The sequence below is a fragment of the Eufriesea mexicana genome, unplaced genomic scaffold (genome assembly GCF_001483705.2).
Source record: "Eufriesea mexicana isolate 0111107269 unplaced genomic scaffold, ASM148370v2 scaffold14, whole genome shotgun sequence".
Classification (NCBI taxonomy): Eukaryota; Metazoa; Arthropoda; class Insecta; order Hymenoptera; family Apidae; genus Eufriesea; species Eufriesea mexicana.
Window position 1 is genome coordinate 10,620 of NW_016908208.1, and position 26,372 is coordinate 36,991.

The 26,372-nt window shown below is 35.4% G+C and overlaps 1 protein-coding gene across 1 annotated transcript in view; it reads right to left on the reverse strand.

Annotated features, from left to right (window-relative positions):
- Positions 1-1,785: 1,785 nt before the first annotated feature.
- The window catches only part of LOC108553156 (FERM domain-containing protein 5), a gene marked incomplete at its 3' end in the record, with an annotated part of 321,248 nt that continues 296,661 nt past the window's right edge, over positions 1,786-26,372 (reverse strand). Inside the window, exons 5-7 of the mRNA XM_017907954.1 lie at positions 4,932-5,143; positions 2,605-2,755; positions 1,786-1,997 (exon numbers count right to left, since the gene is read on the reverse strand). Coding sequence (XP_017763443.1) covers positions 1,786-1,997; positions 2,605-2,755; positions 4,932-5,143 — 575 coding nt within the window. The remainder of the gene's footprint in view (positions 1,998-2,604; positions 2,756-4,931; positions 5,144-26,372) is intronic.

Below are 26,372 nucleotides of genomic sequence, written 5' to 3' on the forward strand. Positions count from 1 at the left end.
AGACCCAGTACCTTTCGAGCGTTCTTAGCTGAGCGCGCGTCACCGACTGTCGGGTCGAAGTGCTATCGCGCCACTTGGCCAATCATCGCCATAATATAAGCGAAGCGCTATCGCGCCGCTTGGAACATCTCGACATAAAATAGAAGAAGCGCTATCGCGCTGCTTGAGTCTTCTAGTACACACTTAGAGGCAGCGCGGTTCCGCTGCTTGGGGTACCTCGACAGTGTTTTTTCAAAACCCTCTGGGACTCAAACGGTTAATTATAATGCGATCCCTTCGGTTCCCCAAACCACACCTCCTATAATATAGTAGGTTAGTTGAAGCTTTACTTAAAAAATAGTATTTATAATTAATATTTATGATTTACTAAATTTACTAATAAAAGGAAAAAGAAATGCAAGCTTCTTAAAATTACTTCGTAAGGAATAGAATGACAGATTGGAAGTGTACACACGCGTTATCAACAACAATAACGATAACAATTTATTCGTTTCTAATCACACAGATTTGACACTGGATGTTTGTTAACGATCTGAAGATACTGATCGTTTCATAACGCGGAACTGCAAGAGACAAACGCACTTGCTCGCAAACCCGGGGTAAGACTTCAGATTGGTCAACGACCAATTAACTACCGATGGGCTAAAAACCAATTATCTGAGTTGCCGTAACTCGATTAACTTTGGATACTTCGAGTGCTTCGAACAATATCTATGCTTATGTCTATGAGTAAAGGAAAAGATAAGAGAGACAGTAAAGAGAGAAAAGAACTGTAGATTCCCAAGAGAAAAATCGGACTTGCGAGGGAAAGCAGAAACAGCGGGAAAGGGCAATACAATAGAAAATGAAGAGGTCGCCCGGGATTGGCTAGAAATTGCGCAACCGGCCCAGGCAAATTCTTGAAAGAAACATCAGGGATGGAAAGGGAAATCAGAAGGCAAATGTATTCCGATAATCAGGCTCGTACCGAATTTGGGCAAAAATAGAAATATACAGAAAGTAAAAGAAAGGAAACTACCCGCGATAATTCATGCTTGTCCTTCGACAAGGGTATAGTGGAGGTATCCTAGCCGCCACAGTTTTAATAGTTAAATTAAGTATGACACGGGGTATATTTATAAACAAGATTTCCGGTAAAAAAATTCTTGAAATGTTAATAATTTTATCCGTTTCACACTTTCCTTTTAGGTTTATTAATCATTTAACTGATTTCTAATAATTTAACGAGTGGAAGTAACTATCTACGGCCATTCTATTTCCCAATTACTGAAAATAAGCAACCGCTGTTGACAAATTTAACGTGAACTTTTACTTGAAAATATAACAATATATTTATTTGTGTTATTTTCACCATACTATTGTAATTATTATTAGCACGAATTATAATTATATCTATACTACAAATAGGTACAATTCGGTAGTTCCAATGTTACATATATAATAACAAAGAAAGTATAAAAATTATAAAAGCACAAAAACATCTCACAAGAAAAAAACATTTTAAGCCTTCAAGGATGAAGTATGATCCCTAATTCGCTTCCTATATTTTGCGTAATATAGGGTTTTAAGATGAATTAAGATCAAATGTAACTTTCATATATTTTTCGAAGAGATCCAATTTGCAAAATTAATTAGCAATATTTCTACTTAGCATAGTGTAATAGATATTAAAACATTTCTCTAGACAATGTTAGATGTCAAGAGAATTCGTACAGTACACAGACATCGTCCTCGAAGTGTTAGAAGAAAATGAATTAAAAGGATGAAAGTATTTCCGAAGCTTACCTTTACAGGGTGTGGATCAACAGCATATGTATCCAATTGCGATGCTAATCTAAGGAAGTGAGTTTCCGCTTGCTCCGGAGTGAATCCCTTCAATTCTGTTTGATGTAGTTTCATAGCTTTTTCTTCGATAACCTCCGTCTGTTTAAGCAGTAATTTGTGCTCGGAAATGTAGTTTCCTTCGTGAATTTTAGGTTCGTAGTCTCCTAATTCGCCTAAAAATAAAAATCATAGATTATCATTAAAGTAGTTCATAAACTTCGTGTTAATATCGTTTCAAGATTAAATATTAAAATCGTTTTAATAATCCTAATTAAATAATAAAATCCTATTAATAATCCTAATAAAGCACATTCTAATAAACATATGCATATATCGATATACATAAACATCATTTACCATTTTCCTTTTTCATACATATATGTATAATGTATAGTGATGTATATTGATCTTTCCTGATATAAATGTAAGAGTATATTTATTGAATGAGTGAGTTGGGTTAAACTAGACAGGTTTTCAGACAGTTTAGGTTTATAGTGGACATTTACCAGTGAAAATTTGAGAAACTTTAGGATATGTTCTGCAGATGTGTCGGTATCCCAAACAATCGTTAAAAACACCATTTATATACCTAGGCTCACTCCTCGATATTCAGGCATGATGTCAGTGCACTTTCGTAACAATGTCTACAATGTGAGGAAGTCGTCAGAGAGAAAGGCGAATAGCATAAAAGGTGACTGCAAAACGCAATTAGGATTCTTTCGGATGCTCCAGAGTTGCTTGAGGCAAGCTAAATAAAGAAACGCCCAACAATGAAATTACCAGTTAATATCCGCCCTTTCCTCAATATAAATCCTTTCATCAAGTACACGTGATATACTTTAACTCTTTGCAGTCCCAGATGAATTCGACACTTTATTCCAACTGGTTCATAATCAAGTAGCAACTTGGAAACGCTACATAAAATTTGATTCTAATTTTTTATTTAAATAATCAATAACGTATCTATGTTGGTGTATTTTCATCAAAGTAAATTAAAACACAGAAGACTATATTCTTATATTTTTTAATATACAAATACTAGAAAGAAACGAATGAATCAACATATTGAATCTAATTTGACACACAACCGCAAACGATTAATGATAAAAATGTCTAATCTTAGAAAATTCACGATTTACTTTTATTATTTTATTATATAATAATTCTCGCTTTATCGTCTGCGCTTCAATATCATACCAAGACGTTTATTTAGATAGATGATTTTCGAGAGATTGACTAATGGAAGAAAAAGAAACGAATGTGAATCATATCTGAATTCTATGCAGCAGTAAGAATGGGATTTGGCTAATATTTTAGACACTAAAGCCAACCCAAAAATATTGCAAAGGAAAATTCGGTTGTCTTCGACGTATTCTAAAACCATAATAATCGGGGAAAACTCACTCAATTCGCAACTTGAAATACGCGTGATCAGTTACCGTGACTTATGTTATTAGAGCTGTTATCGGTTGATTCTCTCACACCTCAGGTATGGTTGTTGAAAATTCAAGGCAGCGCGATTGCGCTGCTTGGGGTACCTCGACAGTGTTTTTTCAAAACCCTCTGGGACTCAAACGGTTAATTATAATGCGATCCCTTCGGTTCCCCAAACCACACCTCCTATAATATAGTAGGTTAGTTGAAGCTTTACTTAAAAAATAGTATTTATAATTAATATTTATGATTTACTAAATTTACTAATAAAAGGAAAAAGAAATGCAAGCTTCTTAAAATTACTTCGTAAGGAATAGAATGACAGATTGGAAGTGTACACACGCGTTATCAACAACAATAACGATAACAATTTATTCGTTTCTAATCACACAGATTTGACACTGGATGTTTGTTAACGATCTGAAGATACTGATCGTTTCATAACGCGGAACTGCAAGAGACAAACGCACTTGCTCGCAAACCCGGGGTAAGACTTCAGATTGGTCAACGACCAATTAACTACCGATGGGCTAAAAACCAATTATCTGAGTTGCCGTAACTCGATTAACTTTGGATACTTCGAGTGCTTCGAACAATATCTATGCTTATGTCTATGAGTAAAGGAAAAGATAAGAGAGACAGTAAAGAGAGAAAAGAACTGTAGATTCCCAAGAGAAAAATCGGACTTGCGAGGGAAAGCAGAAACAGCGGGAAAGGGCAATACAATAGAAAATGAAGAGGTCGCCCGGGATTGGCTAGAAATTGCGCAACCGGCCCAGGCAAATTCTTGAAAGAAACATCAGGGATGGAAAGGGAAATCAGAAGGCAAATGTATTCCGATAATCAGGCTCGTACCGAATTTGGGCAAAAATAGAAATATACAGAAAGTAAAAGAAAGGAAACTACCCGCGATAATTCATGCTTGTCCTTCGACAAGGGTATAGTGGAGGTATCCTAGCCGCCACAGTTTTAATAGTTAAATTAAGTATGACACGGGGTATATTTATAAACAAGATTTCCGGTAAAAAAATTCTTGAAATGTTAATAATTTTATCCGTTTCACACTTTCCTTTTAGGTTTATTAATCATTTAACTGATTTCTAATAATTTAACGAGTGGAAGTAACTATCTACGGCCATTCTATTTCCCAATTACTGAAAATAAGCAACCGCTGTTGACAAATTTAACGTGAACTTTTACTTGAAAATATAACAATATATTTATTTGTGTTATTTTCACCATACTATTGTAATTATTATTAGCACGAATTATAATTATATCTATACTACAAATAGGTACAATTCGGTAGTTCCAATGTTACATATATAATAACAAAGAAAGTATAAAAATTATAAAAGCACAAAAACATCTCACAAGAAAAAAACATTTTAAGCCTTCAAGGATGAAGTATGATCCCTAATTCGCTTCCTATATTTTGCGTAATATAGGGTTTTAAGATGAATTAAGATCAAATGTAACTTTCATATATTTTTCGAAGAGATCCAATTTGCAAAATTAATTAGCAATATTTCTACTTAGCATAGTGTAATAGATATTAAAACATTTCTCTAGACAATGTTAGATGTCAAGAGAATTCGTACAGTACACAGACATCGTCCTCGAAGTGTTAGAAGAAAATGAATTAAAAGGATGAAAGTATTTCCGAAGCTTACCTTTACAGGGTGTGGATCAACAGCATATGTATCCAATTGCGATGCTAATCTAAGGAAGTGAGTTTCCGCTTGCTCCGGAGTGAATCCCTTCAATTCTGTTTGATGTAGTTTCATAGCTTTTTCTTCGATAACCTCCGTCTGTTTAAGCAGTAATTTGTGCTCGGAAATGTAGTTTCCTTCGTGAATTTTAGGTTCGTAGTCTCCTAATTCGCCTAAAAATAAAAATCATAGATTATCATTAAAGTAGTTCATAAACTTCGTGTTAATATCGTTTCAAGATTAAATATTAAAATCGTTTTAATAATCCTAATTAAATAATAAAATCCTATTAATAATCCTAATAAAGCACATTCTAATAAACATATGCATATATCGATATACATAAACATCATTTACCATTTTCCTTTTTCATACATATATGTATAATGTATAGTGATGTATATTGATCTTTCCTGATATAAATGTAAGAGTATATTTATTGAATGAGTGAGTTGGGTTAAACTAGACAGGTTTTCAGACAGTTTAGGTTTATAGTGGACATTTACCAGTGAAAATTTGAGAAACTTTAGGATATGTTCTGCAGATGTGTCGGTATCCCAAACAATCGTTAAAAACACCATTTATATACCTAGGCTCACTCCTCGATATTCAGGCATGATGTCAGTGCACTTTCGTAACAATGTCTACAATGTGAGGAAGTCGTCAGAGAGAAAGGCGAATAGCATAAAAGGTGACTGCAAAACGCAATTAGGATTCTTTCGGATGCTCCAGAGTTGCTTGAGGCAAGCTAAATAAAGAAACGCCCAACAATGAAATTACCAGTTAATATCCGCCCTTTCCTCAATATAAATCCTTTCATCAAGTACACGTGATATACTTTAACTCTTTGCAGTCCCAGATGAATTCGACACTTTATTCCAACTGGTTCATAATCAAGTAGCAACTTGGAAACGCTACATAAAATTTGATTCTAATTTTTTATTTAAATAATCAATAACGTATCTATGTTGGTGTATTTTCATCAAAGTAAATTAAAACACAGAAGACTATATTCTTATATTTTTTAATATACAAATACTAGAAAGAAACGAATGAATCAACATATTGAATCTAATTTGACACACAACCGCAAACGATTAATGATAAAAATGTCTAATCTTAGAAAATTCACGATTTACTTTTATTATTTTATTATATAATAATTCTCGCTTTATCGTCTGCGCTTCAATATCATACCAAGACGTTTATTTAGATAGATGATTTTCGAGAGATTGACTAATGGAAGAAAAAGAAACGAATGTGAATCATATCTGAATTCTATGCAGCAGTAAGAATGGGATTTGGCTAATATTTTAGACACTAAAGCCAACCCAAAAATATTGCAAAGGAAAATTCGGTTGTCTTCGACGTATTCTAAAACCATAATAATCGGGGAAAACTCACTCAATTCGCAACTTGAAATACGCGTGATCAGTTACCGTGACTTATGTTATTAGAGCTGTTATCGGTTGATTCTCTCACACCTCAGGTATGGTTGTTGAAAATTCTTTTCGCTGCTATCTTTATATTTTTAATTTCAGGTCAATTTTAGATAAAATTTTCTTCGCGATCATCGGCAGATATACGTATAAAGGCCTGAAAATTAAGGTGGCCCTGTCTTGATTACCCACCGATCTTACGCGGTGTCTGATCTTGTTAGACAGACTATAAAAATGGAGGTAGGAATCTGCGATGTGACTGGGAACGTTAGGTTACAATTCGGTAATATTGACGAAAAGGTGCAAAGAAAATATATCGCATTGATCGAGGAATTTCGTTGCTAAGTGTCATTTTTGATGTATGATTTAACGAAAGCGATGATGTATCACTCATATCGTCTTACAGAACCTGAAAAGCACATCGTTCGCGGAATTATTCAGAACCTAATGGATAATAGGATTGTAAGAGGCTCGGATTCATTATATGTGAGCCCGATTACGTAAGCGAAAAAGATTGTCGAAAACTTAACGTTATTACGCGGGAAAAAAATTTCATGAATTGATGATCAGATTTATCAGCTACGAGGTTACGAGTATTTTACTCGACTAGATCGTGACTAAATTATGGTTTATAAGAATGCCGTTTGATTTGACGAATATCCTGGCTGTGTCCCAATGGCTGATGCACAATGTTTCAGGAACACTTAAGAACTGCATTGCTCTCTCGTAGTTAGCCGACATCATAATACTACATCATTTTTAATTAAAGCTTCGTTCCTCATATTCAACCCATTATACATAGTTCCTATAAATCTCTCGAGTTTATAAAGCGTTGTTCCATGGACTTCAAATGTATTCGCTCTATTAAAATTCTATACTGTATGGCTACACTCAAACTCGAATATACTTCAGTGATTTGATTTCCAAATCACGCTACACGTAGAGGTCCTATAGGAGGCCTTCAACGCAAAATTTTAAGATTTGCGTATTATAATAATCGAATAAGGAATTATATGAATTTTTATAATTATTTTGAACTCTCGCAGAATTATAGCTAATCTACTGTATCTACACAAGAGTTTAAATGGAATTATTCATCGTCCGTAACTTCTGAGTAATATCAATCTGTATGCTCCTACGAAAAATTGAAAGTGCAGAAGTAGATAAGTTTGTGTTTTTAAAATGTGTATATAATTTAAAAAATGTTTCGTGTTCAGAATTAAAACGGAATCTGAGATGGTTACGCAAATTTATTAAACACGTTATCGTATATTTATTGATTATCGTATTTGACTTTGCATGGAGTCGCTGTATACTAATGAGTATAGTCCAGTAAATTAAATAAATAAATAAATAACACTGTCGCGCACAGTTGAGGGGGGTATAGAAAGATTATAGAAAGACTAAAAAGGTATTAGATGCTATACGAGCGCGTGGACTGACTTAGAAACTGGAAAAGTACTCCTGTTTGAAAATAAAGATTAAATATCTCAGGAGAAAAATTAGCGAGGAAACTGTTTAAGCTGGTCAACGAAAGATCCAGGCTGCGAAGCATATGAGACGACCAACGATGAATAGGAAAGTGCGAGAATTTCTATAATTAGCCAGATTCTTCACTAACCAAGTTAGTCTGCGACTTCGCGACAATTACAAAAGCAATTACGCGATTAACAAGGAAAAATATTGAGTAACATTGAGAAAGAAACAGTCAATTTTAAGAAAATAAAAAGAAAATCGCGAACGGTATTATTAATTTTTAATCTGAAATTGCATACAGACGCGAATTCATTAGGAGTAGGAGCAATACTTACGCAACGAAAAGAAAACGGTGACACGTTTATTGTTACCTATTTTAACAAACAAAGAATGGAGGGTCAACGACATTATCATTCGTACGAGTTAAAAATGATGACGGTAGTATTCGCGTTGCGATATTTTCGGATTTATTCATTAGGGGTTCTTCTCAAAGCAGTGACCGATTATAATGCTTCGAGGACAACATTTTCAAAGAAAGACTCGTTACTTGAAAGGCACGGTAGTAGTGACAGGTGTGAGAATTTACTTTCAGCACCGAAAGTCGAGGAGTGACAAAATTGGCTCATGTGAAGATCCTGGGGGTCAATGATCGAAGGTCGGTGACTGAAGCTATTTTAGCACATTCGCCATCACCACTTTTTCAAAGAAAAAGTCGCTAACACAGCCTACCTTGAACAAAAAGTAACTCGTATGTTAGCAGCGGTAAATCTGTAAAGAATTACAATAATTAAGGAAAACGTGTTATAATACCGGAGTAGATATAATCTCTCATTATTTACACTACGCAAAAGCACCTCCGATGTGAATAAATAAAACTGCACCTACTTTTTTGCCGGGGATTGAAATTCAGTTTCTGTCACAGATATGTGAGGTTGAGCCTTGGATAAAACTTAGAATGTCAAGGGTATGTCACGCGTGGTAGCGAACGTGCTAAGAAATATGGTCTGAAGAATAACAAAATATATTAACGGATAAAAGAACAGTGGGGCAGTATCGAAAAACGCGAGGTTCCAGATATATTGACTATGCCATGGCGACACTGAGTATTTAATGTAGAGAAAACACTAAAGCGTATTAAGCTGAATTAATTACTTAGATGCAAATTTACAGTTTCATATATTATAGACGTACAGCTGGGAAAAAGCAGTGTAAATTGGTTAATATCGAAAAGCTGCCAATCCCTTTTCACGCTATTCACGTTAACTATGCGGGTTCTTTCGAGGAAAAATTCAATAAATTGTCACTTATAATCGCCAAAATTAAAGTATAGATCACTATTCAGAGTTGTGACCATGGTGATTCGAAGTAAGAGTAACGGGAAGTAACGTGTACGGTAAGAGCCTGAATGTGCTTCAACGATTATGTTGTTGGGTATAAAGAACAGACTGATCACGAACGTGACTGATCACAGACGATCAAGGGTGAAGGTACCGAGGCAACTGACGTCTCGATGAAAGGGGTCATGGATTCCCCGCGTTACGAAGAACGGAGTTGGGGAAGCTGTGAGACTAAAGGATGATCGAAGATGATTGCATAGATCAGAAGACACACAAGCGTGTGAGATTACAGCAAAACTCCACGATTGACGTAGTTGGATCGTGGACCAGGGTCATAAGTTTGTAGATTAACCCCTTGACTACAGCAGATTTTGATACGTAATGACCGTACCATACGGCAGGAATTGAGTTACGATGTGCGCCATTTTTGTGAAAACATGCGCCCTCCGTGTCAGAAAGCCAAACTACGCCGAGCGCCTATAGGCGACCTTCGTGTTACAAACGCAAAATTTCTAAGCGCCTATAGGCGCCCACAGTAACCAAGGGGTTAATTGAGTGATGCCCAGAGTTACAACTGTTAGGTACTGTTGGATCGTTGTTCAAGGTCATTGTTTTTTTCAATTGGTTAGTTTGGTGTCCGGAGGTACAAAGTACGCTAAATGAATGATAGACTGGATACTTTTACAGAAGTACAATTTTTTTTAGAGATATAGCCTTTTTTAGAAGTGCAATTCTTTTACAGGAGTGCAGTTCTTCTATAAATTGCAAGATATAAGTACACACTGACTAGAGAGGAATGAACTATATCCTGATACAATGATCAATTATCTATATATTTATCCATCTCAGATGAGGGTCAAAAGGTTAGATGAAATTGTGAGTATTGGTTTTATGAGAGTAGCAGTGTTTGTTTTATATGTTTGAATGGTATTGAGGTAGAATAAATGAAAGTCATTTGGTATGATATAAATATAATATATGCGAGTGGAATCTAGTGTGGATATTGATAAAAAATGTTTAAAAGAATGTGCCAGAATGAAACAGTTACGTGAGAATCGTCATATAGTAAACATGAGTTAATAAGAGTGAGAGAGAGAGAGAGAGAAAAGAATTTTCAAGATAGAGACAATTTTTGTGTTTAAAATAGTTTATTTAGAATTGTTGTCAATATTTAAATATTATTATCTAAATATATTAATTTATCAATTGGTAAAAAACGTGGAAGATATTGTTATTCATTTCTATCCACAGAAATATGGTAAAGAATTTTGTTCTTTCAGTATCCATACTCGAGTCTACGGACCGACTAACAGTAATATTATAGAAATCTTTATCTCTTACTAATAGTAAAAGATTTCCTACGATTAATATTGTAAAACGTAGGCTTATGACATATACGCGAAATAAATAAATGAGCACAAGAGTGATTCTTTATAACAAATGGAAGAATAATATAAATTCTTTATAAGAAATGGAAGACATCTTACATAAGAAATATCAAAACATGTAAGCAGGGACTTCTTCGATCTTTGGTCTATTTGTATATTATTAGCCTGTTGCGGCCCTAGGATCGCAATGTCTCACGTCAAGTGGAGGCCTGTTTTATGCCTCTATTGCAAGGGTCCCTTCGCTTCCACATGCTCAGCGTCACCTAAACCACCGACAGGATAAACCGTGACAAGGACCCATATATTATTCTCTAGACGACAGGCATAAGAACCCAAATGTTTAAACAACCATCACCACCGAAAGACGCTGAAGTTAGCATACACCCCCAATATCATACCAACCAATGAGAAAACAGTCGATCCTTATAAAACTACCGACAAGGCATTCACAAGAGGATTCTCAGTAAAACCTCCATCACGACCACATCAAGATTCTCTCTAAACTCCATCACGACCACAACATCAACAATCGAGACCCACCAACACTCAGCGCAGGAGACTATCTACTACTATAGAACTCCTTGCAGTTCAACACCAACCAGGTCTACCTCTATCAAGTTAGAGTAGGCCGCATCCCAAGCAGCATTGCCGCATCAGCGTAACGGGCCTTACAACCCCGTGAAACTCCACGAGCGAGTTGCAGTGTTCGGGACGCAACATATCCTATCAACTATTATCAGCTGTTGTCTATCGCGAGCATAAATGTAGTTATTTAGCTGTAGTCACATATTCAGTAAGAAAGATGTCCGCGAGTGAAGAGTCGATGTAACAAGGATATTTAATACATGGTATAATCGCGACACTTGGTAATAATTCAGTAAAGATCAACAACGTAGTTTGATCTTCGTCAGTACCAGTGACATTTATTATATATATTGTTCATTATCAAAATAGACCCGTCTTCATTTCCTAATTATTACGTAGTCAACTGTTGTAGCCACATATATGTAAACACATATGTCGAACAAGAATATATTTTATAACACAGTGAGTACCAGAAGTTATAATTAAGCCAAAAAGGCATAAATTTCAACAAGCAGCAATATTGGATATTGGAATATATGTTAATAGGCATCTGTTCTAAGCAAAAACGATCGAGCGTGTCGTGTCAAAATCACGAGAAAGTGGAATTTTTCGTAGAAAACTTCGCCGACAGAATGCTCAAACTGCTGAAAGGAATGAAATGCAACAAGCTTTCGTGTTATTACAACCAAACCCCGGATTAGTTTAAGAAAGACATCAAGGAAAACAGGAGTCCATCGGAATACAGCTTACAGAATCTTGCAATGGAAACATTGAGTTTTGTATGTTTCAAAACCTTTTTATCTTTGCAAGCTTGGATTACCCCAAGGTAACTTTAAAGGCATATGTTGAATTTGTTTTTTTTCTGTATTTTCATAATACCAAACAAAAATATAATTGTAGCGACCATCATTCTCACCCTCGCCACTAGAGGAATTCCGACTTCGAGGACTTTCTCGAATGTTCTTGGAAAACCTCCAAATCCTATATATAGTAAATTAATTTTGGTATAATTTGCGCTTTTTAAAACGGATACGCTTTCACCGTGTAAAAGAAATCCCAGGTGCATATTCCCTCTTAATTCACAAACCTTTACACGACAAAGGCTAAGATACTTTCAGTAGGATGATGCTCTGATACGTAATTTTAAAATTACAGTATAATATTTCAATAGACGGATTGAGAAGATTTTTCTAGTAATTCGGGTAAAAATGTTAAATTTCTTTTTGCATTGTATTAAAGTTTATATATTCGAAAGTATGTGTCCAACGACATATTACCGAATTCATACTTACAAACACTGAAAAAGAATAGTCCTGAAATATTCTAAATTAAAAAAGTAGTTTACGTAATTACGAAGAATATCAAAGAGAAAAGGTGAAGGACTAAGAAAGTACTATGTTTGAAAGAAACACGTAAGTACATGTTTTTCATATATGTGCAATGGCGCATACGAAATCGACAAATATATATTTTTCTAATGAAAATGCATTTTTCACATGGATTGATTCTACTTGTCATTCTACTGAAAACAGTATTTGAATAAAATGGTAAAAAAATGCTTGTTCATATTTTTGTTTTTGATCATTGATATGTTACATAAATGTTTCTACAAAAAGAGATAGTCAAACGCTTTGCAAATGTTGTAAAAAATTTAGAAAAACAGGTAAGATTAGATTCTGTAACAATAACTAAAAACTCAATTGTAGAAACAAGTTAAAAAGTTTAAGATATGTAAAAAATAATGGAGAAGTGTTTGAATATGTTTTTCGATACAAACAAATACTCAAAATGTCTCATGAATTTATCAATTTTTTACTATTTCAGTGCAAAGAATTTTATTTCCATTTAGAAAAACAACGTAATCGTTGATTGCACATGTAGTATTACACTTATAGGAAAAATATGGGCATCACAAACGTAGTATTCTTTGAACCATTCACTTTTTTCCTTTAACATTTTTCTGTAAGTGCACTAGTAACGGAATTATGACCTAAAACAATTACACGAAGCATTATATAGTCGTATAGTTTTGTGCATAAAGAAGAGACAGGAGGAAAATATTGTTTTGAGGCTTTATAGGATATATTTGTCGAGTCACGCAAATTGGCTTCCTCTTTGAAGTCGTAAAATTCAAGTTAACCACTCTGATGTACGGTACTTTCGTGACTCCTTGGTTGTGCGCCAAATTTATTTTGGATGGCTGATACGGATATAGAGGATCGATGGTGGATCTTTGGATGTTAGCCCGAACAATGAACTTGGATGTTCCAAATGCTGGCTACTACCAGTGATGCTCGAATGACTTCCTTCGACCGATTATTATCCCATATTTCAGAACAACTCTCGCGTTCGCAAGTAGTTCGAATAGACGTCTCTTTTCCCCGTTTCTACCGACTACTGTTCAATAGCTCCAATAGAGATCCTTGTGAGAAATACATTTGTTCGTTTTTTAACCATTTTTCAAGCAACCATTTTTCCTGAGATTGTTATTTGTTATCTTATTGTTACAGATTGCTTTTCATCGAGTGTAAATAACTTTGATTCATAGTTCTAGGTTGTCGTCAACATACATGTTCTCAGAGCGTGTCTTAGCCACGAAGAGATGGATGACTGGATGGATACGAGGACTTAGTCAACTTTTGGCAAAGTCGCGGAATTTTTTTCGAGATTACGCACTGATTTAACGCAAGATTACACACGTGAACTTGGAGGACGTAAATATTCACGTTAAGTATGTTGATAAAATGTTCTGTCGTCATTTTCTGTCTCATAAGTTGCACATTTTCAATATCCGGCCACATTTCGTGTATATAAGTCATTTTTTATGTGTATGTAAGAAAAAGGACAACGGTGTGACGATTGCATGTTATTTTAATCAATAGAATTATAGTAACTAAAAATACGAAATGAAGTGTGTTTCTTTCATGATCTCAATAACAAACAAGTTAGAACATTGCATAATTAAAAAAATTCTTAATTTTATATTATAGTACTGAAATAAGTTTTGTTAATACTCTTAATTAGTATCTAATTGTTTGTTTAGACAAGAATTGGACTCCATTTGAAATATCATGTAAGAAGAAAAGTTCTTATAAGAAGTCTAATGAAAAAGATTTAAAACAAACTTTAAAGGATATAAATTAAGTACGTATGCATACTGCCAGTAAAAAAATATAATATATCTTTTTCAACTTTATTAACAAAATATAAAGTGAGCCAATGAATATATTTGGCCCAGTGACTATTGCGTTTAACAGAAGGAACTTTGCTGATAACGTGGATTTATCACACGAGTATTACGTACTTTCCAATATATCACAATTCATTTTCAAATAATATTCAAAATTAGTTAAAAATTTCATGGTACTTTCTTACACGATCAAAAATTGACCAAAATTTAGTTCCTACGTGTTTTAGATGATCAGAAAATAGTTCCTACTCAGTTCGTAGCTTATAAATAATTATTACGACTTCCAATCTTAAATATTTTCATAAAGTTCAAAGTTTAAACACGAATTAATTTTTTCTTTCATATTTCCGGTTTATATCGCGAATAATATGATTAAAATTAGTTAAACCAATTAAATAACACTTTGCCTTGACAATTTATGGCTGTAGTCATATATCCACGATTTCGTTGACAAACAGCTATTAGCCAACATAGTAAAGATGTGACCTTACGTCGCTATAACCATATGGCACATAAAAATAATTTCATTCAGCATATAGTAGCGAAATTTTTATTTCGCTATGGGTTAAAATCAACCATTTAAAATATGTAAATTTAAGCCTACATCGGGAACAAGTAGTATAGAGAAATATTGACTACAAATTTGTAACTTGCATCGAATAAGTTATTTGACGGTAGCATTTTTACTTTGAGTCAGTGTATCTCTGAAACTAACAATAAGCATATGCCCAACGTATTATTTGACAACGTAATATTTGTCTGTCATCAATGTGTCATCATGACCTTCCATTTCCCGTAAAATTTGCTTAAAAAAACTCCAAAAGAAGCACTTTTTGCAGTCACTCTTTATTCCGCAACTTTAAAAGTACATCGAGTAGGATAGAAAATATTGTTGCACATATTTCTGAAATTGATGTCAAGAGGCGGTTATATGGGCAGTAATTACTAAGGCTGTTGGCCTTGACAACATATCTCAAGTTCATTGAAATCGGTGAGGCGTACCCTACCACCAATAATTACCGTTTCGTTTTGTTGGACGGAAAATACAAAGTACATAATACATAGTACATGTAGTACGGGCACTCGACCGTAATAACTGGGCGCGGGTCGCATATTTCAAACGGGACATACCGGTTCTTCAACGACTCGTTGCAACGTCAATTTTAAGGATTTTATTTTTCAAAATTATTCAAATTCAAAAACAACCGATCTTCAAAAAGAAATTTAGAAAATAAGAATTTGTTTATAATTTTCAACATTGCAAAATTAACTGTTTCGATTAAAATAAAAATTACCATGATACTTCAAATTTTTTAAATGAAAATTTAAAACATTGAATTGTCAGTTGAGCGAATAATTTGTGCGATGAATATGCACAAGTATAGCTCGTTTTTATGTAAATAGAAAAAGAAATTGTCAAATTCAAATTCAAAATCTACACAATAACGAATTAAACGTCTTACCTAATTTTACCCGCGGTATATTTATTATTATATAGTGTATTCCATAAATACAAATTAATCAATAAGAATTAGTAGGAAATAATATAGTAAAGACTTCAATTTCAATCTTCTTTCATACATCGATAACAACCTCAAAAATTTTTATTTATCGCATTTGTCGCTGGATAGTGTGTCATACTTTAATCGTTTTTGCAAGGACTTAACTTACATATTATTGTAAATCGTGCAAAATTACTATTTTAGATTATTTTGCTATGAGATGCAAATCACACACAGATATATATATTGTACATCTAACCGAAGTATTCAAACCACATTCCCTGTCCAGCTTAGAAGAAACAGAAATCTTAGAATATCTACAACCATCTTTTCAAATATCCTTGCCTATCAAACCTTTTATAATTGCAGGTGAGAGCAGTGATTCAGTATTTCAACCCCAAGAAAACGTGGTTAAAGGGCTCCTCAAAAAAGGGATTGTATTCATTACATCGATACTTAATGCAATTCTTCGCCTAGAGTATTACCCAAATTTTTGAAACTGTCACTTATCACTCTTATCCTAAAATTAGGGAAGCCAAACTACGAAATAAATTCGTATCGTCCAATCATTTTACTGCTAAATATTTCCAAATTATTTAAGACGTTGCTCATTAAACATCTCCATCCCATATTGGAAGAGATGAAAATTATTGTCGACCACCAGTTTGGTTTTCGTAAGCGACATCTCATAATGGAATAAATCCATCGAATAGTGTATGAAATCATTCAAGACTTAGAGAAGAAAAAATGTTATTCCGCAGTGTTATTAAGCATTCAACAGACATCTGACATATGGCATGATAGTTTAATGTAAAAATTCAAAAACATTCTATCCCACGCTTACTTCTCCAGATTATAGTTAAACATAACCAATAGAGCCTTCAAATTAAAATACTTGTTAGATGCTACCATCTCAACTTTTCATATTAACTCCAGGGTACCACAAGACAGTGTTCCTGGACCCCCCTTATACTCTTCATATATAACCGATCTGCTTACTCTGTCAGAGGTAATCACTGCAACCTTCTCTGATGATACTCTATTATCATCTCATGAAGACCCATAAATGGCAACCGCATTTCTTCAACGAAACCTCATCATCTTGGTAGAATGAGTCCACGAATGCCGTTTTAAAGTAAATGAAAATAAATCCACGCACATAACTTTTACTCTACGAAGGTAAACTTGCATATCAATGACAGCACCATAATTCCGATGAAAGATACAATTAAATACCAAGGATTGCACCTTGATAGAAGATTAACGTGGTTGCAGCACATCAAAGTTAAAAGTAATCAACTAAAGTCAAAAGTTAAATAGCTCTACTGGCGTTCAAATAGATGTTCAAATCTAATCCTAGAGAATAAATTACTACTCTACAGAGTCATTTTGAAACGTATTTGAAGCTACGAATTATGGTTGTGAGGAATAGCGAGCAACTCTAATGTTAATCCTTGAAATACCGTTTCGGCGATATTATTCATCAGGGAAAACCATACTGCCGACTCCGTACCCAGGTAAAACACGATGGCACCTTGACGCTTGGCCATCATATTCGCCAAGTACCTGGAGTATGGGGCAATAATTCAGTTCATTTTTCAGTTTGTGGTCCCTACCCTTGCACCTCAAATTCGGAAACTCCATTTAATTCTAAATTATTAGACCTACCAAGGGTCTATATAAATGCTATACCTATTAGCTCGTAGAATATAAAAACACGCGATAGCAAGATAGAACACAATCCACTTACTATTTCGAAGCGTTCCTCTAAGAACCATCCGTCACTAATAATCGAGCAAGAACTATCTAGTGACGATATACATCCAACGTTTTTAATGTAAAACCACAAGAAGAATAATCAAAAATGCACCTCGGTACCTAACCAACAAAACAATCCTCAGTGATTTGAGAATCCCCATAATTAAAGAGAAAGTACCAAAATACAGAAACAGTTATAATTCATGCGCAATCACTTGAATCCTTTGCTCATTCAACTATTGGATAACAATAAATTCATTTAAAACTCGGAATTTTATGTCACAAATCAACGACTAGTAATTGTAATTATTCCACATGCCACTAAATCATGCCAGCTTACTTGATTATAATTCTCACTGACAATTGATTGTAATATTCTGAACGAAATAAAAAAGAAAAAAAAATATCTCTAATATTAGTATGATTCACTATTGATATTTAATATTTCGTAATACTTATATGTATTACAATATGCATCATAAAGACCAATCTTCTTGCTCCCAGTTCTATCTACAGTTTTTGGAAACCTGCTGTTAGAACGGATGAAACCTATTCTAAAAGAGAATGATATACTACCACATCAATTTGGCTTTAGAGAACAATATTCCACGATTCAGCAAGTTCACAGCGTGGTTAATGTAACTGAGAGGAGCCTAGAAGAACATGAGATATGCTCATCGGCTTTCGTGGACATGTCAGGTGTTTAACAAAGTCTAGTACAGAGGACTGCTAAGTGAAATAAAACACGCTCTCCCATATAGCTAGTATCTATTGCTAAGATTCTAGCTACGCGAGAGGTACTTGTATGTAAGCGTCAACGAAAGTGCGTCAAGAAACAATTCTATACGTGCTGAGATCTCACGAGGTGGTGTTTTGGGTTCGTGTATTATACCAGATATTCACAGACAACCTCCCTTACAACGAAGGTACTACCATAGCAACATATGCAGATGACACAGCACTTATTGCGTCGCATGAAAATTCTGAAATTGGAACGATCTTGCTACTAAAAGCTCTGAATGAGACTGTTACGCGGGCAAAGAAGTGGAAAATCAAAATAAACGCTGAAAACTCAACACGCATATTTTTTACAATACATATCACAATTTCTGAAGTAAGGTTCAATAACATTATACCGAATACAAAGGACCATGTTTAATACTTAGGTATGTACTTGGATAAAAACCTAACGCGGAAACATCACCTACCAACGAAAGGAAAGAAAGCAGATCTTAGAATGAAAAAATTATGCTGGATCCTTGGTTGGAAATCTCCACTACCGCTATACAATAATTTATTATCGTACAAGATTGCCATCATCTCAATTTTCACCTAGTCCAATTACGGGGATGTACTGAAAAATTACACACGAATATCATACAAAGACGCCAAAGTAAAGCCCTTAGAATATTAACATCAATATCGTGATATGTTAGTAATGACAGACTGCACGAGGGTAATGAATGCTTCAAGTAAAATACGTTCACGAGTTATAGCAATTTGCAACATCGCGCATACAAAAGTTAATCAATCATCCCAACGAGCTAGCTACTAATCTCAATAATACCGCGGATGAAATCAGAAGACTCAAAAGAACGAAACCACTAGACCTCGTCAACTCTGAATTATAAACCTCTAATCTCACTATATGATGTAACTGAAGGAACATCGCTGAATACCTCTTCTCGCAAGATATACCGAAACGTATCCAATCTGCTGGTTGATCCAGATAGGCTAGTTGCAGGTGTATTAATAAAAATTATAAAAATGAGAATATGTACTATATGCATGAGTTCTCTTAGAGATAAAAGAATTAAAATAATCTCAATTTATGTAAAATATGGGCGTATTTTGTAAGTGGAAACAAATAATTGAAATACGATAGCAATTTAAAATTAACAACTTAAATTCATGGAGAAGAATTCGTCTAGGAAGTAAAACTGATACCCCAAATGCACCATGCACTATGCATCGCTAATAAGGATGTTCCTTGGATATCACAGGAACAAAAGAGAAGATTGCTTACCTCATCTATCTCTACTTATGACACTTCCATAATTCCACGCTTAGATGCTTGATGTCATACTGAGATAGCAGTAGAAATTCTCGCATTTGTTAAGATTACGAACCACAACCTAATCTCGATATACTCTCAGTGTAACTGTATTTAAACTCATATTTAGTTCATACCATTAAGTATTTTCAGTGTATAAGCAATTAAAATCACAATTCGGTTAATAAAATTATACGTATTCTTTAGTTCTAATTAGTAAACAGTTTCAAATGGCGACATGGGTAATTTATGGTTGACATGACTTCCGTTGAATATGTTATCGTAGTTCTATTCTAAAAGAGAATTTGGTGATTGATTAAGAATCGTTTATTTTTCATAAAATTCTTTATAAAGAATTGATCTTCAGAGGTGAATTCAGTCTTCAAAAGTCTCGAAGCGTAACATTTCGTTGCAGCTTTATCAAAATAAATCAGTTATGCGCGACACGTATTTTCTTCAGCGCGTTTAGCCTAATAGCTTGGACCTTATCACCGCGACTATATTTCTCTCTGAGATTAAAAGAACAATCGCTTACAATATTCAAATACATTTTTTCCCGGTTGCACATTTAATTGTCAGCCTTCTTGAATGCATACACTGGCTCATCTGTACCCATGCTGAAGCCGAAACCAGCAGGTGTTGGGGGTTAAAGGAAACTATCAGGGCTAATGGGCAGGAATAAAAACACTCGTCACTTTTTCTCAATCCCTGTTCTTAGTTGGATATCGGAGATCACGCTTGATACTTAGGATTTAATATTTTTAAGTTGTTTTATCGTGAAACAAAAGGAAAACCTAGAAGAGCCGTTACTGTCTTATCGTACATTTTAATAAACTTCTTTCTATTACCTTGAATTATCGGATACGAGGAATTCTTCCATACATAATTTAAGAGAATTAGACGACAGCACTTAAATTTTGACTGACAACAGGCCAGCAAGAATGTGCGCTGGTTCCGCGTGATCCTAAATTTAGAAGCCATAACATAAAGGTGATGAGTCGCGACTCGTCGCTCCACGTTGTGCACCAAGTTTTCAGTTTCTTTGAGCTCAATAAAGTTTTATATTGCTTAAGCTTTTTGTTTCAATTGTTCCTTTAAACTAATTTCAACAATTTTTAACCTTCTGCCAATTTCCTCCCACAAATGTTCGATCGGATTAACATCCGGACCTTGTACTGATGTATGCATTGTAAAATCACTCTTGTACAATCCTAGCCTTGGGATCGTTATTTTGCTGGAAATAAAAATTTTTGATAGACTCAATTTCAACGCACTTTCTTTTAGATTAATTTTTAAAATGTATAAATACTTATGTCTGCCTAAAGTACCAATTATAGAAACAAGAATTCCGGTACCATTTGCTGTCATATGTCCTCAAACCATCACCGAAATACCACCATGTTTTACTGTTAGTCGTAAATTATGAATATCCTTTTCCTTATTCGGTTTCCTCCACGTATAACGTTGACCATCGGACCTGTTCCGCGATGCATACGGATTATCTCGTCTTGACATACCTAAAGGAGTCGTGAGGTCGGCATTTCGAAGGTTTATACCACGGTCGCAAAGAAAGGCTATTTTCGAGATGGAATATTGAAATATTAAGGAGGGGCACAATGAACAACGAAATATTGTTTAGAATTTTAATTTCTTCCGCGTTCACTAGCCAGAGACGTGTTATAGAACTCCGTAATTCCGAAAGGTCATTTCGAAGCGTCTCTAACGGTACCAACTACCGATGCTTCGGACCTGGAGGAAAATCTTGAATCTCATGTCAGCCAGGTATCGGTCCACCCTTACCAAGAGAAGGCGCGCCAAAGGTGCATGGAAGGCTGGTCGCGACACTTAGGATGCCGCTAATGGGAAAATTAACATTTCGAGAAATCAGAGTGCATCCTGAACATGCCAAAGCGAGGAATCGAAAGCGGTCGAAAAACTCATCACAAGGAATTCAAACACGAAACAGTCCACTTTCAAACCTAAAGAGTCGCACACAAAATCAGTTCAATCGAGTTTAAATCAAATAGTCAACTCAATCAGTTGAAACCCTAACCAAGTTTATCTTAATTAACCCTCGCGAAACGACAACGAGGTTTCTAGAGAGCCTGCTTCTTTATCTATCGTGACGAAGCTGCGTGTGTTAGTGCTAACACTAGGCCCAAAATTTCAGCGTAGCGAATGAGCGACAACGTTTGCAGGCCCTACACTTATCGCTATAACATAAGCAATTGACTGCGTCGAGAGTTCCAACGTCTCCAGCTAGCAGTATGCAGTGGGGCAACGAAAAGAATAGATCGGCCAAATATGTCTTCATTTTATGAATTATTTTATGAATTATCATAATACGAAGCATATTATCTTGGCCATTGAAGCTACAATTGAAGCAGAAAACTCAAGAAACAAAAAAATTCATCACCGAATGAACCGTGAAAGAGGTGCAGGTGTTATATATATCTAAGTAACTAAGTAAGAAGTTGTCAGTGTGGGGTTTCGAGAGATCCCGTTACCGTTGAGCGACGAACCGTGCTCCGAGGGTTAACTTAGAGTAGACCGCGTCCCTTCGGCATTGTCTCGTCAGCGTAGATGGCCTTACAACCCCGCGAAACTCCAACCATGAAATGTTCGAGACGCAACAACATCCAAATACATTAAATTTACTTTCATCGGAGAAAATGACCGTGTTCTAAAAATAATTACTTTTACTCGCATATTCTTGTGCAAATTTTAATCGTTTAGCTCAAATGGTCTTACTAATGACTGGCTTTTTCCTTATTACTGTCCCATGAAAGTTATTTTTCCGGAGTATTCTGCGAAATAATTCGAGATGTACATTTTTCCAAAGTAGTTGTTAATTATTTAAGCAAGCTCTGGTGCTAAAATTTTCGAATGAATTTTATTTCACGAGGAACAATCTTTTATTTTCTTGCATTTAATTTATTCCATCGACCGGTACGTTGTTTGTTCGCCACTGTACCTTCAGGTTTAGATTTTTTTATAATATACTGTACTGTTGACACACTTGTGCTCATACATTTGGCAATTTGCCTATAAAAATTTTCGGCATCGTGCATATTTAACATATCTGTCTCTCCCACGTTTTCGTTTCTGTTCCTTTTGCATTCATTTTTACTACGAACACGGTGATTCCAAGTGAAAATATTGTTTGCTCCGTTGATCTTTACATGTTCAAACACTTTTCTGCGTATCTAATAATCGATATAATAAAAGTATTATTTCTAAGTTCAAAATTGTTCATTTCATTTTTCCGTATTTTATACTTGACAAAGCAATGAGATATTCGAGGCAAATACAATGATAACACGCATCTCGTCGAAGCAACTTAATTTATAACGTTCATCCACTGTTTACTAGGTGAGACACTGTTTACGCAATACAGTTACGAATGGCTTTGTTGTCGCATCGCGAATGAACTCAGGGCGAATTCCATCTGTAGGGGCTGTAAATCCATCTCGTGATCTCGGAATGTTGCTCGACAAGTTAATATTGAGCAACTGTTTCAAAGATATTCCGTCGAACTGGCTCCGGTTGATAATCCTAGTTGCATGGATTGTGTCGAAGCAATTCGTGAATTATAAACAAGAAGTTTGTCAGGCTTCTCGAACGATAGAGAGGTGCTGTACGAATGTTCGATCGAACGAATTCGTACCGCCGCGACTACTGGCGACTAACTGACTTGCGACTGTTTTAACACTGGACTTACGGAACCCGTCAATTTCACGGAAGGGTTGCTATAATTATACGATGGTAACAGATTTAGTTAACTTATATTAAGACTGTTAATATAATATATAATTGTTTTTGACACGTTGGCTGCTGTGGGGGTCACCGGTGACCGGCACTCGATTTGGCTACAGCGCCGTGGGGGCCACCGGTGACCGGCGACGCGACCAATAGTTAAAACACATAATTAGGGTAAACATCGATACTTATAAATTTCTAAATAATACCATTGTTTCTGTAATGCTTTGAAGAAATTAATGCCACGAAAAATGCATAAAACAAGTTTATACAACTAAACTTATCTGCTGTAAATAATATTTCAACATAATATGCATCGCATAATGAGAAATTCATGTTGGCGCCTTGGGCAAGTCACGAAAAATTCGCGCGGCAGCCAACGTGTTAACCCCCTAAAGGGCGAACGTTTCCCAATTGGCGGGTGATTGGATCAAGGGCGTTCCCTTGGTCCGCAAATCACCCTCAAGACGGATCGCAGTCGGTGGCGGAGGAAACCCTTCCTTGAGAATGAGATACAGTTGTCGAGGTGCATATGGGTCATACATGTTTGTGGCCATTTCGAAAAGTGACCGCGTCATTGTCACCTTTCGATTATAGTCCCTTTGAACGCTGGAGCCTAACGCAACCAACGCACATGGACTTGTCAAATCCTAAGTGCTATCGCCTAAATTCCCCAAAAGTAGATATTGAATTACTTCTCGTGTCTGATGGCATTCGAAGCAATACAAAAAATGGCCTAGAAATGTTCAACGACGAGATCGTAAATAGAAAATTTCGAAAGTTGAATTATTTTTGCATTTAGGACGCGGCTGTTATAAAATCGTAACAGTATTTTCTAGGCCTGTTTTTGTTCTACGGCAGAATACAAGTGCTCTAACAATGCTGGAAAATGTCAATTAATTGTAAACAGGCATTTATCGACTATCTAGTAACTTGTAATTTAATTAATATTATACGTTGTTCGTATTGCGTTATGTATACGTGTGTTTCAGTTATAAACCGAAATACATAGAAAACGGTTCTTCAAAATCCATTTTTGCAAAAACTAAATCCTGAACAAAAAGAAAATTAATCTGTATTCTTTTTCCAATATTTAAGGAGCCCTAGTGCCCACTTGTTCATAATTTTCAGAGACACATAGTATAGATTCAAGCCACTCCAAATAACGTTTTTAAAGATGTTGCTATGCTCATATTATCAATCCCTAGCGTTATAATAATTTGCCAAATGTCTCTATGGACAAAATGCAGAATATATTGGGAGGTTATTAAACAAAAAGAAAAACATTTCTATTTTATTACCTACATAACACAATAGATTAATTGTTTGAAACATTTTGGCTAAAAAAGTAATAAAACACGATATTGGTAACACAAATATTTTCTCTGATATTTTATATTTACATTTTCTGGTAACATGTATGTTCCATTAAAAATGAGGTTATATCGGGAATAAAATGTTCTCGTGTCGATTTGTTTTCGTTGCAGGTCTTATTTCGTGCAATTGATCGTATAGTCGACGGATATGCCATGCAATTATGCCATTAGCTACCACTAGTGAAGAAATGCTATCATAAATCACTACCCCTCAAAGGTGAATGAACACATTCTTCTGAAAGAAAAGCTTCAAAAGTGAAAATCAACCAACTGATGTAAATTTCTCAATATAACTTACTTATACTTATAATACGATTTATATTTCTATAATTATCTTATAATAGTATTTAGTCTATCACTGCTACAATAATATCTAGCTACTAAGAAGTTTATAGAAATAGCTTATATTGTCAAAATAAAAGAAAGGAAAATAAATTTATCAAATTAAATTCTCTTCAAAATTAACCTCGCGAATTGCAAGGATTAGAAGGTATACTGCGAAGAACAAAACTAAATCTATATTAGTGTTTAGAATTTAATAATTTACGCTACTCCATTGTGGGATAAAAGCCAGGCCCAGAAGAGTCAGACCCTAAATGCTGACTAATTTATATTCGGTACTTTCCATTTTGATTTGTTCTGTTGCGTCCCGAACACTGCAACTCGCTGGTGGAGTTTCACGGGGTTGTAAGGCCCGTTACGCTGCTGCGGCAATGCTGCTTGGGATGCGGCCTACTCTAACTTGATAGAGGTAGGCCTGGTTAGTGTTGAACTGCAAGGAGTTCTATAGTAGTAGACAGTCTCCTGCGCTGAGTGCTGGTGGGTCTCGATTGCTGATGTTGTGGTCGTGATGGAGTTTAGAGAGAATCTTGATGTGGTCGTGATGGAGGTTTTACTGAGAATCTTGATGTGAATGCCTTGGTAGTTTTATAAGGATCGACTGTCTTCTCATTGGTTGGTATGATATTGGGGGTGTATGCTAACTTCAGCGTCTTTCGGTGGTGGTGGTTGTTTAAACATTTGGGTTCTTATGCCTGTCGTCTAGAGAATAATATATGGGTCCTTGTCACGGTTTATCCTAGCGGTGGTTTAGGTGACGCTGAGCATGTGCAAGTGAAGGGACCCTTGCAATAGAGGCATAAAACAGGCCTCCACTTGACTTGGGACATTGCGGTCCTAGGGCCGCAACATGTTCCTTGTACATTTTAGTAAATCTTTCTTTGTTTTCTTTGATTACCAGACACGAAGCATACTTTAGCGACTAATTTTACAAAACCAGGCAACAAAACTTAGGATTTGGCTGACAATGGACCCATAGGAGACAAGACCAGGCCATGCGCTGGTTACGAATTTCGAAGCCATAAATTAAAGATGACCTCGCGGTGATCACCTCTCAAATGATCTTGTTGTGGAGAACGTTCCTCCCTTTTTGGAGGTAACTGATGCACGAACCAAGGGTTGGCCCTTAATCCGACAGCCGTTTCTCTTTTGGCGGTACGTGACTATTTTTGTCTTCGAAAGATCGGCAGTCGTTGAGCA